Source organism: Xyrauchen texanus, chromosome 12, assembly GCF_025860055.1.
Source record: "Xyrauchen texanus isolate HMW12.3.18 chromosome 12, RBS_HiC_50CHRs, whole genome shotgun sequence".
Taxonomy (NCBI): Eukaryota; Metazoa; Chordata; class Actinopteri; order Cypriniformes; family Catostomidae; genus Xyrauchen; species Xyrauchen texanus.
The window spans coordinates 4926035-4939015 of NC_068287.1; the positions used below are offsets into that span (position 1 = coordinate 4926035).

General features: G+C 44.7%; 2 protein-coding genes across 3 annotated transcripts in view; one reads left to right on the forward strand and one right to left on the reverse strand.

The window, feature by feature from the left end:
- Positions 1-12981, forward strand: part of LOC127652895 (gastrula zinc finger protein XlCGF8.2DB-like) — a 228421-nt gene that overhangs the window by 67109 nt on the left and 148331 nt on the right. The window lies entirely within an intron of this gene.
- usp36 (ubiquitin specific peptidase 36) overlaps positions 7694-12981 on the reverse strand; it is a 42683-nt gene continuing 37395 nt past the window's right edge. The window contains exons 18-21 of the mRNA XM_052139330.1: positions 12427-12606; positions 10561-10676; positions 9796-9930; positions 7694-9375 (exon numbers count right to left, since the gene is read on the reverse strand). Of these exons, the coding sequence (XP_051995290.1) occupies positions 9799-9930; positions 10561-10676; positions 12427-12606 (428 nt within the window). The 3' untranslated portion in view covers positions 7694-9375; positions 9796-9798. The remainder of the gene's footprint in view (positions 9376-9795; positions 9931-10560; positions 10677-12426; positions 12607-12981) is intronic.

Here is a 12981-nt window from a genome sequence, read left to right on the forward strand (position 1 = left end):
ACATAAATGTGGGACAAAGGGGCCAATGAACAAACAGGACTCAAACAAGATAACAAGGCAAATTAACAAGGGCAGGTGAAAACAATGAACAGTGAACACGAGGGAAAACAAGACTGTGGAGCTACAAAAGAGACAAAAGTGAAAACTAAGGAGTACAAAAGTGACAAAAATGGTAAACAAAAGGGCAACAGTGGAACAAGACAGGGTATACATAACAGAGCCCCCCCTCAAAGGATCGGCTTCCAGACGATCCTAAAAACCCAAGACAAAAGACAGAAAACCCACAGAGAACAAAATGATGGCACCAGGGCAGACAGACAGACCAGGGGGGGCACAAGAACAAGGAGGCAGTCCAAGGGGCACAGAGGGCAGGCAGGAAGTCCAAGGGGGCACAAAGGGCAGGCAGGAAGTCCAAGGGGGCCACGAGGGAAATGAGACAGTCCACGGGGGCACAAAGGGAGATGAGACAGTCCATGGGGGCACAAGGGGCAATTAGGCAGTCCACGGGGGCACAAAGGGACAGGTTTAGGAGGCCGGGATGGTATTGACCGGGCAGGGACAGGTTTAGATGGCCCGGGGGCTGGCCATAAGGCAAGGGCCGGTTCAGGGGACCTGGGAGGGGGCCACAGGACAGAGGCCAGTTTTGGTGGCCTAGGAGATAGCCGTGGGGCAAGGGCCGGTTCAGGGGGCCTGGGAGGAGGAGTGGCCACTGGGGAGGCCGGCGGAGCCAAGGAGGACCTCTGAGGCGGAGGCTCGGGAGGCGAAGCCGAGGGAGGTGATGGCTTAGAAGGCTCAGAAGGCGGAGCTGAGGGAGGCTCAGGAGGCGGATCCGAGGTAGGCGGCGCCGTAGGAGGCTTTAGGAGCGGAGACCTGGAAGGTTCTGGTGTCTCTGGAGGCGGAGCTGTAGGAGGCTCGGGAGGCAGAGCCGTAGGAGGCTCGGGAGGCAGAGCCGTAGGAGGCTCGGGAGGCAGAGCCGTAGGAGGCTCGGGAGGCTCTGAGGGCGGAGCCGTAGGAGGCTCAGGAGGCTCTGGAGGCGGAGCCGTAGGAGGCTCAGGAGGCGGAGCCGTCGGAGGCTCGGGTGGCTCGAGAGGCAGAGCCATAGGAGGCTCAGGAGGCAGAGCCGTAGAAGGCTCAGGAGGCAGAGCCGTGGGAGGTTCTGGAGGCGGAGCCATAGGAGGCTTAAGAGGCTCTGGAGGTGGAGCCGTAGGAGGCTCTGGAGTCTCTGGGGGCAGAGCCGTAGGGGGCTCTAGAGGCGGAGCCGTGGGAGGCTCGGGAGGCAGAGCCGTGGGAGGCTCGGGAGGCAGAGCCGTGGGAGGCTCGGGAGGCAGAGCCGTGGGAGGCTCGGGAGGCAGAGCCGTGGGAGGCTCGGGAGCTTCTGGAGGCGGAGCCCTGGAAGAGCTAGGAGATGGGGCTGAGGATGGAGCAGCCGGGGTTGGCTCAGGAGGCCCAGGAGGTGGGGCCGAGGAAGGTGGCGCCGACGGAGGTTTCAGAGGCGAAGGCTTGGTAGGTTCTGGAGTCTCTGGGGACAAAGCTTTTGGAGGCTCGGGAATCTCTGGAAGAGCCTTAGGAAGCTCTGGAGACTTGGGGGGCGGAGCCCTAGTAGGCTTGAAAGGCTTGAGGGGCGGAGCCCTGGAAGGCTCGAGAGGCCTGAGACGGAGCCCTGGGAGGCTCGAGAGGCTTGAGGGGCGGAGCCCTGGGAGGCTCGAGAGGCTTGAGGGGCGGAGCCCTGGAAGGCTCGAGCGGCTTGAGAGGTGGAGCTCTGGAAAGCTCAGGAGGCGGAGCTCTGGAAAGCTCAGGAAGCTCGGAAGGCAGAGCTCTGGAAGCTCAGCTCGGGAGGAGGAGCCCTGGAAGGCTCGAGAGGCGCTGGCTCTAGGACGGTCCTGGCTACTGGCGCTGGCTCTTGGACGGTCACGGCCACTGGCGCTGGCTCTTGGACGTCACGGCCACTGGCGCTGGCTCTTGGACGGTCACGGCCACTGGCGCTGGCTCTTGGACGGTCACGGCTACTGGCGCTGGCTCTTGGACGATCACGGCTACTGGCACTGGCTCTTGGACGGTCGAGGCTACTGGCGCTGGCTCTTGGACGATCACGGCTACTGGCACTGGCTCTTGGACAGTCGAGGCTACTGGCGCTGGGACGGTCGAGGCTACTGGCGCTGGCTCTGGGACGGTCGAGGCTACTGGCGCTGGCTCTGGGACGGTCGAGGCTACTGGCGCTGGCTCTGGGACGGTCGAGGCTACTGGCGCTGGCTCTGGGACGGTCGAGGCTACTGGCGCTGGCTCTGGGACGGTCGAGGCTACAGGCGCTGGCTCAGGGACGGTCGAGGCTACAGGCGCTGGCTCAGGGACGGTCGAGGCTACAGGCACTGGCTGGGTTACCATGGTATGCGCCAGTTTGGGTTCGCTGGGCGCTGAGAGCAGAGCCAAGAGGGGTTTAGGGCACGGAGCTGCGGCAGGCGGAGGCTGGAGAGCAGAGACCTTTCCCCTTCTCCTCTTCCTCCGGGCTGATGCGACTGGCGAAACTGGGACACTGTTCCTGGTCAGCGTGGCCTCAGGCTCGCTGGCCGTGGCTGGCGTGGACGCAGGCTCGCTCACCGTGACAGGCGTAGGCTCTGGCTCGCTCACGGTGACAGGCGTAGGCTCTGGCTCGCAGACCGGGGCAGGCGTAGGCTCTGGCTCGCAGACCGGGGCAGGCGTAGGCCGGGAGGCAGAAACCCGTCTTCTTTTCCTCCTCTGGGAGGACGAAGTTGACCGTGCTGGCTCATGGACGACGACAGGCGTGGGGGCGAGCTCGCTGACCGGTGGGGCAGGTGGACGACTGGAGGGTCACCGCCGTGGGAGTAGAGGCAGGATCCTCAACCACACCCACAGTAAGCAGCGAGCCGCATACCAGAAGTGTCTCCTCCATGAACTCGCCGAGCGTCCAGCCACGCGTCGTCGTGGGCAACCGCTCTTGGAGCGAACCGGTCAGGCTAGCCTGGAAAAACACCACCAGGGAGGAGTCAGGAAAGTCGGTGGCGCCCGCCAGGTACAGGAAGTCCCTAATGTGATCCTCCACCGGGCGGCTTCCTTGCTTCAGGTCCAGGAGGCGACAGCTTGCCCGGAGAACCGCTGGATCCATTGTTGGGTCAGTCGTTCTGTAACGCTTGTGCAGAGAGGCAGACGAGGAGATGCGGATCCAAATGCAGTTAAGAATTTATTAAATAAACAAACAAGTAAACACAAAGGAACAGCCCTCAATGGGGAAATAAAACATAAATCTGAAAACTAAACACGATGAACACAAACAGAGAACTTAGGCAGGGAACACATACCAGGCTAACAACATACCTCCATTAACAAACAACGACTGACAGAGACTGAACAAACAGACAGGGTTTAAATACATAAATGTGGGACAAAGGGGCCAATGAACAAACAGGACTCAAACAAGATAACAAGGCAAATTAACAAGGGCAGGTGAAAACAATGAACAGTGAACACGAGGGAAAACAAGACTGTGGAGCTACAAAAGGGACAAAAGTGAAAACTAAGGAGTACAAAAGTGACAAAAATGGTAAACAAAAGGGCAACAGTGGAACAAGACAGGGTATACATAACATAAACACTCACCTAAAGGATTATTAGGAACACCATACTAATACTGTGTTTGACCCCCTTTCGCCTTCAGAACTGCCTTAATTCTACGTGGCATTGATTCAACAAGGTGCTGAAAGCATTCTTTAGAAATGTTGGCCCATATTGATAGGATAGCATCTTGCAGTTGATGGAGATTTGTGGGATGCACATCCAGGGCACGAAGCTCCCGTTCCACCACATCCCAAAGTTGCTCTATTGGGCTGAGATCTGGTGACTGTGGGGGCCATTTTAGTACAGTGAACTCATTGTCATGTTCAAGAAACCAATTTGAAATGATTCGAGCTTTGTGACATGGTGCATTATCCTGCTGGAAGTAGCCATCAGAGGATGGGTACATGGTGGCCATAAAGGGATGGACATGGTCAGAAGCAATGCTCAGGTAGGCCGTGGCATTTAAAAGTGCATTGGCACTAAGGGGCCTAAAGTGTGCCAAGAAAACATCCCCCACACCACCACCACCAGCCTGCACAGTGGTAACAAGGCATGATGGATCCATGTTCTCATTCTGTTTACGCCAAATTATGACTCTACCATCTGAATGTCTCAACAGAAATCGAGACTCATCGGACCAGGCAACATTTTTCCAGTCTTCAACTGTCCAATTTTGGTGAGCTCTTGCAAATTGTAAAGTCCTTTTTCCTATTTGTAGTGGAGATGAGTGGTACCCGGTGGGGTCTTCTGCTGTTGTAGCCCATCCGCCTCAAGGTTGTGAGTGTTGTGGCTTCACAAATGCTTTGCTGCATACCTCGGTTGTAACGAGTGGTTATTTCAGGCAAAGTTGCTCTTCTATCAGCTTGAACCAGTCGGCCCATTCTCCTCTAACCTCTAGCATCAACAAGGCATTTTCGCCCACAGGACTGCCGCATACTGGATGTTTTTCCCTTTTCACACCATTCTTTGTAAACCCTAGAAATGATTGTGCGTGAAAATCCCAGTAACTGAGCAGATTGTGAAATACTCAGACCGGCCCGTCTGGCACCAACAACCATGCCACGCTCAAAATTGCTTAAATCACCTTTCTTTCCCATTCTGACATTCAGTTTGGAGTTCAGGAGATTGTCTTGACCAGGACCACACCCCTAAATGCATTGAAGCAACTGCCATGTGATTGGTTGATTAGATAATTGCATTAATGAGAAATTGAACAGGTGTTCCTAATAATCCTTTAGGTGAGTGTATAACATATATAGATCAGTGGTGTTGACACATTTCACAACACAACATCGCGTGAAATCGAGCTTGCGTAGCAAGGTGCGTAAGCGTACACGTACTTTTGTAGAGTATGTTTGGGTCCACAAAAATTCACATACCTCAATTCAGTGGACATGTAAAGGGAACCGTGAAGTTGTAAGGAAATTTACGGTTTAAATACTGCTGGTCGTGATGACTGATGGCAGTCCTGCTGTGAGAACCTTTTACATGTTAATTAGGGTGACCAGATTATCACCCGTTTCCAAGTGATAGCCACGGTTTTGGTGGTCTGTCCCCTACTGGAGCTGTCCCCATAAATGTCTCAGTTTTGACCAAGCATTCAAAACAGCCCACATAGTCAATTATATTATATGACAAGTAAGACCGAACAGCAAAGCTACCATGTGCTGTTTATTTTTACCAACAGAGGGGGCTGCTCCTATAGCAGCTTCACTGATTATTTGGTCAGGCCAATCTTTTTTTTTTGCAACATCGATTGATTGCAACATCGATTGTGTAATCGATGTTGCAATCAAAATGTCAAGTATTTTTTTTTTTTGTGGCCAAATTGTGCAATTTTTTTGTAATTACCATGAACAAGACACATTTATGAACCTTTAGATTTTTTTTCCCTCCATTACATTAAATATAAATTGTATTGCTTATTGATATTTTCTCTTTAAGCTTGATGGAAATGAAAGAGGAAAGTCAAGAACTGAATGAAGTGGAGGAGAAACATCAGAATCCTCATTTCATAACTGAAGAAAAATCTTTTAGTTGCTCACAGACTGAGAATAATTCCTCATTAAACAGAACTCCAAACCTCCTTCACCTGCACTCAGTGTGGAAAGAGTTTCATACAGAAGAAGGCCTTAACATGCACATGAGAATTCACACTGGAGAGAAGCCTTTCACATGCCATCAATGTGGAAAGAGTTTCAGTTGGTCACACAGCCTAAAACAACACGAGATAAGTCATCCAGTTCCTCCAAAAGAGCAATTACATGTAAAAGGCTCATTTGCTACATTGCAATATCTGTAGTGATGCCAAAGGTGTTCTATTGGATTCAGATCTGGTGACTGGGAAGGCCACTGAAGAACTCATTATCATGTTCATGAAACCAGTTTGAGACGACTTTGCTTTGTGACATGGTGCATTATCATGCTGGAAATAGCCATTATAAGATTGGTAAATTGTGGCCATGAAGGGATGCACATGGTCAGCAACAATACTCAAATAGGCTGTGGCATTCATGCGATGATTGAATGGTATTAACAGACCCAAAGTGTGCCAAGAAAACATTTCCCACACCATTACACTGCCACCAGCCTGGACTATTGACACAGTGATGGCAGGAATTTGTGATGTTGGCACCAAATTCTGACCCTACCATCTGTGTGCCAGAAATCGAGATTCATCAGATTAAATGTTTTCCTCATTAAAAAAGTTAAACTTCTAAAGACAAGAATTGTAACTCTGCAATATATGTATGAAATCATGAGCACTCACATTAAAATGAAGACTCACATCAGTAACCTTATAAAAGCTGTTTTATTCTACATGCAGAGGGTCCACACATGGAGTCTGCCATGTTAGAATCACATGACCAGCTGAATACTACTCACTTAATCTCAGTAACCGTCCTGTTATTTGACACTTTCACTCATTAATTAAAGTAATCATGACTGACTGTGAATACGACATTTCTACAATGACATCTAAAACTGAAAACTATTGATTTTAAATGATGCTGCATCCAAACCACTAGATGCCAGTGTGTGTCCAAGATGACACAAAGACAAACGCTACTTTTATCTTCAACTTTTAATGCCACTCTCCATCTCACGTTGCAGTTTTTAGAGTCCCACCCATAAGAGCACCCAAATAAATTTTTTGTCAAGTGACTACATTTACTCACCCCTCATGTTATTCCAAACTTGTATGACCTACTATTAGAGCTGGATATTGAAACAGATTTCCAGATTAACAAGCTCTCGATTCGAATCCGATTCAATTTTGTTGATTCATATGGGTACATTACAAAGTCCATTTTGATTACATATAAATTGAAATATCTTTCAGCTAATGCTCTTAACTATAAAGGAACCCTCCTAGGTATAAATAAAAAATGTCATTCTAATTTTACAAATAATATTTTATCATTAGTTTTTCCATTATATCGGTCACATTTTAGCTAGTGAAAAATGTTCAAAATCAGTCTATTCCATTAATGAATTTCTTGAAATTGTTTATATTACGTTGCATACCGTTATATATATTTGTTAAATTGTATTGATATGTAGAACATGCTTAATCGGTACTGTCTCTTTAAGACTATTGGTATCAGCCAGAAAGTGTATACAGTATAACCAGAGAAAAGGTGCAGGGTTTCTTCAGCGCATCCATCTGCGATTAGAATATGTATTTTAATCAAGAGCTGACTGGGGGAAAAAAGAATATTAAAAGAATCATTATTCAATTACATCCTCGGATCTCGTATTTGGACACACAGAACGAGTAAAACCAAACTTTTATTCTCAACGAGCAGTGAAAGGACCTCAGTGCTAATAACGTCATCACTACTCAATCACTGGTGAGTGATATCTGAACATTTACTATCAGTAGCTAATCAGATATGTTTTAGTTGAATAATGTGAGATTTGGTTGCACAAACGAGTGATTTACATGCATCATTGAGTTGTCACAATAATACTGATAATAACTGACATAGAAACGAAGATATTTATGCATCAGGAAAAATTTGAATTGGTCACTATTTTTAATGCAATGGCATTCATGCACTATTCCAAGTCTTGTGAAGTCAAACAATCACTTGTGTGAGGAACAGACCACTGACCGTTTTTTCCTTTTATTAGAAGACTGCTTCATTTTAAACGCATCAAAGAAAATAAGACATTCGTTTCACAAAGTCACAACTTTATTGCACCTGTATATTTACATTTATGTACTTGCAATACTGAATGTCTTCTCTTGTCAGAAAAGGCATTAGGTACAGAACCATCAATTCAAAAATGATAAAGACACCGTTGTGTTCTTCAGATTTCAATCTCATTGTAAAACAGCCTCTCTCAAGAGAATTTCTAAGAGAATAATGACATTCTACAGAACGTATAGTGAAGTCTGTCACAATCTCACACACTGAATTTGGGTCCTGAACAAGACTTCTGAGCAGTCTTTCAAAACACAATCTATTGGTTAATACATTTTCCATTTACAGTTCAACAAACCTTAAATACGTTAGGATTCCATTTAGTAATGTGCATTTTAACATGTTTTTGTAGGTGTAATTTTCAATATGTTCTCTTCATTTTTTTTATGAAACCAAGGCAACTTTTCTAAAACAGACAGATTCATGGCAAGACTGATCTTTAACAACAAGAATGATTAGGGGTCACAGAGAGTACACTGTACAATGTTTTAAATAGGAAAACATCAACACTGGTTTCCACCTATTAGTTAATCTGTGGATAAGTATGCAATGCAGTTTTGACCCAATGTATAACAGTTCAATGTGAACGACAGAGTGATGACAGTTTACAGAGACAGCATTCAGAGAGTTCTCCCTGGATTAAAACCCTTTGAAGAGCATCCATGGGACTGCTGAAGTTGCATAGAAAGTAGAAAAGAGATACAGGGTGTGACATACTTAATCAAATACGTTACATCCTGCTTACAAGGGGACAGTCCAATTATGACGTAATTCAGCCCTCCAGGCAAAAACAGTGGTTTGTTAAGGCCCATGTTTTATTTTATTTTTTAAAGCTTTCATGGATGAAATGTATTGCATTGTTTTATGCAAAATGAACATTGAGAAATCTGAAGAGTTATCTTATCTAGACATCAGAAATTGTCAAGAGAATAATTTCCCTAAATAAATTGTTATATAATCTAATATATTCTTATTCGACAAAGTGAAGGGTGAGATGAGCAAGGCAAGACACAAAAAAGTTCAATCATAGGCAATGTATTGCAATGTAACGTGCCAGGGCTGTGACAAATAAAAAGGGAACAATATGTCATCCATACAGACAAATAATTGCATAATGGTATTAGGAATAATTTGGCTCAAATATGAAAAAGCTAAATAACTTGGTGAGCAAAAGTACCCTAATTGGTACCTTGATGTTACATTGGTTGAGAAAGAAAATTATGCTTAAAACCCATTGAAGGGAGGGGCTTTGTAAAACTTCCACATCTTTAGAAAGGGTAGGCCATAAAAGTACCAATCTCTAAAGTCTAAATAAAACCAGCCCTGGTAGACATTGGTGATCTGGATTCTTCTTATAGTAATCAGCACCTATGGTTAACAGGCTGTTAGCATTACAGTTTGCCCCATTTACTATGATCTGAAGATCATAAAGCAGTATACATTTTGCACTTGGATTTCAGACAGTGACTAAGCCTCAGGAGATAACATCAGCCTCAGTTCTTCAGATGAACAACCGGAGACAGATCGTACAGCTTCTGATCCAATAAGGCAACTGGTCTGGTCAGGGAACACAAACAGGATCCTTGTTTCAAAACTGCAATAAGACAGTTCAACGACTGGTTAAAAATACAATGAGATCATTCTGTTCTACTGAACAAGGTCCTACTAAATGAACATTTGCACTAAAACAATTATTAAACAATGTTAAGCCTCGATAACTGTCAATTAAGAGAGCGTTTTAAATGTTGAAACATGCAAACTTATTAACTGGTGATGCACTGATATAGAAATGTTTATCGATACGAAAGCTATAAATTTGATAATTTTGAGTGTTCTCTTGGATCCCATGATCTTGGGGTGGCTAGCAGCAGGTAAACTACAGGAACCTTAGAAGGCCCATACTGATATAGTGTGCATCCCTAATGAAAACCCATCTAAATACCAACAAACGGATTATCATCAAAGCATAACATGGATTCCTCTGTAAGAATTACAAACACAAAACTCACTCTACCTTTCAGTATCGATATCCCAAACTGCTACGCCTGCCGCCCGGTGTCACTGACCACATGCTACGATGCTCTTGGATCTTCTGGAAGACATTCCCATTTCTCCTCTTCTCCTTTTTGTATTTTTTCGATTTCTTCACCTATTCAAGAGGGACATGCTATTACTGTGTAGGTACACATATGTGAACAGTGCATGATTTAAACTGCAGTCTGAAAGAGGGCAAGACACAGCCATTGTAATAATTAGGGCTGTCAATTCTTCTTCTTCTTCGGCTGCTGCCGTTAGGGGCCACCACAAAGCAGACCATCCGTGATCAGCCTATTTGGCTTGGCACAGGTTTTATGCTGGATGCCCTTCCTGACGAAACACCCAGTGGCTCGGGGACTCTCACTCACGGCGCAATTTAGAGTCTCCAATTGACTTAACTTGCATGTTTTTTGGACTTTGGGGGAAACCAGAGCACCCGGAAGAAACCGTGAACACGGGGAGAACATGCAAACTCCACACAGAAAGGCCTAGTTGAGCCGGGACTCAAACCCAAGAACTTCTTGCTGTGAGGCGACAGTGCCAACCACTGAGCAACCTAATAATTAGGGCTGTCGATGAATTCATCCAATTACATGAAATGCCAATTAACCACATATATTAATATTAGCAGAAAAAACATTTGCCCTCAAATAAAGATACACAAAGACAATTGCACTAAATTAAAACGTTTAGTTGTAAAGATTCATGTAATCAAGCATGAAAAATTTACAACAGGACTTACTTTTCCACTGTCAAACTCCTCGTCCCACTCATCAATGACAGTATTGTTTTTGGCATTGTAGGTGTCTTCTATGGCATCTCTGCTGACGGCCGACTGATCTCCTTCCCAACTGAGCACTGATGGCAGAAATGATTCAAAACACAGACAATATTTCAGTACATGGTAATAATCCAAGCATATGTGAAGTCATCAAGGACTTTAAGAACTTTGTAAGTCATAGGATTGACCTTAATTCAATTTTCTTCCTCTAAAGAGCTGTTCATAAGGTAAAAACAAAGTAAAAAATAGTGATGGAGAAATTAAGACAATAACTTGGCAGTTAAATCTACATAAATAAATCTACATAATTTTTGACATAATTCTGACTGTAAAAAAGGGCCAGTGTTCATTTAATATGCATCAACCAAATAAAACGGGTTCATATTAAAAGAAAGAATGAACCGATTTATGAGGTTGCACTACAAATTGTCATTATCTGCCAATTTGACGGTAATGCACCATTCTTATTTACCATTGTTTGAATTTTCCCAAAAATATACAGGTTAGGTCGACAATGACCTGGACTTGACAAAACAGAATGGTTTCAATGAATGTTAATGAAGATGTATGGAACTAAGGCCACGTTATACATTAATCTAGATAAAATTGAAAAGGCATTTTCGTTTTTGAAACGCTCTCCGGCCACACTCCCTTTTTCAAACAATATCCAAAAGTTGCTCGTCCACACTGAAACGTCTGAAAACGTCTGAAAGATCCCTGTATTGTTTTCTGTATTGTAATCCCTGTTTTAGAATACCTCAGTATTCCCTGTCCACACTACAGGGACGGCTGTGGCTCAGTTTGTAGAGCGGGTTGGCCACTAATTGCAGGGTTGTCGGTTTGATTCCCGGCCCACATGACTCCACATGCCAAAGTGTCCTTGGGCAAGACACTGAACCCCAAGTTGCTCCCAATGGCAGGCTAGCACCTTGCATGGCAGCTCTGCTGTCATTGGTGTGTGAGTGTGTGTGTGAATGAGTCACAGTGTAAAGCACTTTGAATACCTTTAAGGTATATAAGTGCAGACCATTTACTACAAAGCAAAGATGGCGTTTCAAATTTATGCACTTGGGAGTGCGTTTTCGTAATGCTGGACAAAAATGCTGTTTCAGTGTGGACGGAAGCCAAAACAGCGAAATTAATGCAATTTCTATTTATTAATTTGCACACAAAATCATTTCATTTTAGGAAGTCAAAATTTTTAAACACACTTCAGGCTACCACATCTTTGTTCAGTAAAACATTGTAACATCTGGTATTTTTGAAGTGACAATAAGCACATTTAAATGCACAAGCTTAGACCAACTACACTTAATAAGCTGACAATGTGTAAGGTCATTTAAATGCAGTTTGCTTTTATTGGGGTAAGGACTTAAATGGTTTGAGCAAATAACAATCACCAAATCAAGATATTTTGCCCATTACCATGCTCTGTTGCAGGTTCTTGCCTTTTTCTTTTTATTCAGCTCTCACAATGTCAAAAAGATACTGCAGTCTTGCGATCTGCTCATCTGATTATCCCAAATATTATTCCACCGGACTACACTTTGAATCTCTCAATTCTCTCCCGGTCTGTTTGCGGTTTATTTTCTCCCCTTTTCTTCACATCTAATCCCTATTTGCATCATGATCACAATGGCAATGTTTCAAAAGTAGGGAAATTCAATAGAAAGCATTTTAAAATATCCTCGGTCAACTTCTTTCATTTTTGTAAAATGACAAAGCTTCTGCACATTACCAAATCCTAACTTGACCAATTCTCAGAGAAAAACAGCTTTGGTTCAGAACACGAGGTTGATTTCTGGTCGACAGCTGAATTCATCTCACCTGCAGTTCCATAAGCTTTATCGGAGGAGTTCTTGAGGAGCTCCTGAACCACATCACAGTTTTTCTTTCCATCCCAGCCCAGAGGAGCAGAGCCTTTCCTCGACAAACCCTCTGGGTCGTCATTGTTCTGGTTGCACTTAAAGCCATCCTGAACTTGACTGTCCCAAACGATCACAGCAGCTGTAACACAACAACACAAATGTAAGGTCGTTTTTTTCATTAGTGTGCTCCATTTGGGCAGGGCTATAAGATAGTATATACTATGAAAGGTTGAAATGTGTCAACCGGTAAGGACTCTGCTAAACCGTTTATATTGCAGTATATCCGTTTAAATTGTTATAAAGCATGACACAAGCGGACAACTATAGCATACTCTTGTTGGATACTTGCATACTCGCTTCTAGTCTAGACAGCTGATTAAAATGGGAGCCATTTAGTTGTCACGTCGACCCATACAACACAAGAGAAAACATTTTGTCTCTTGCTTTGCACCAAAGTTCAAGTTTGGTGAACTTTGCATTGTGAAGCCGCACATCGCAAGTTGCCGCTTAGATC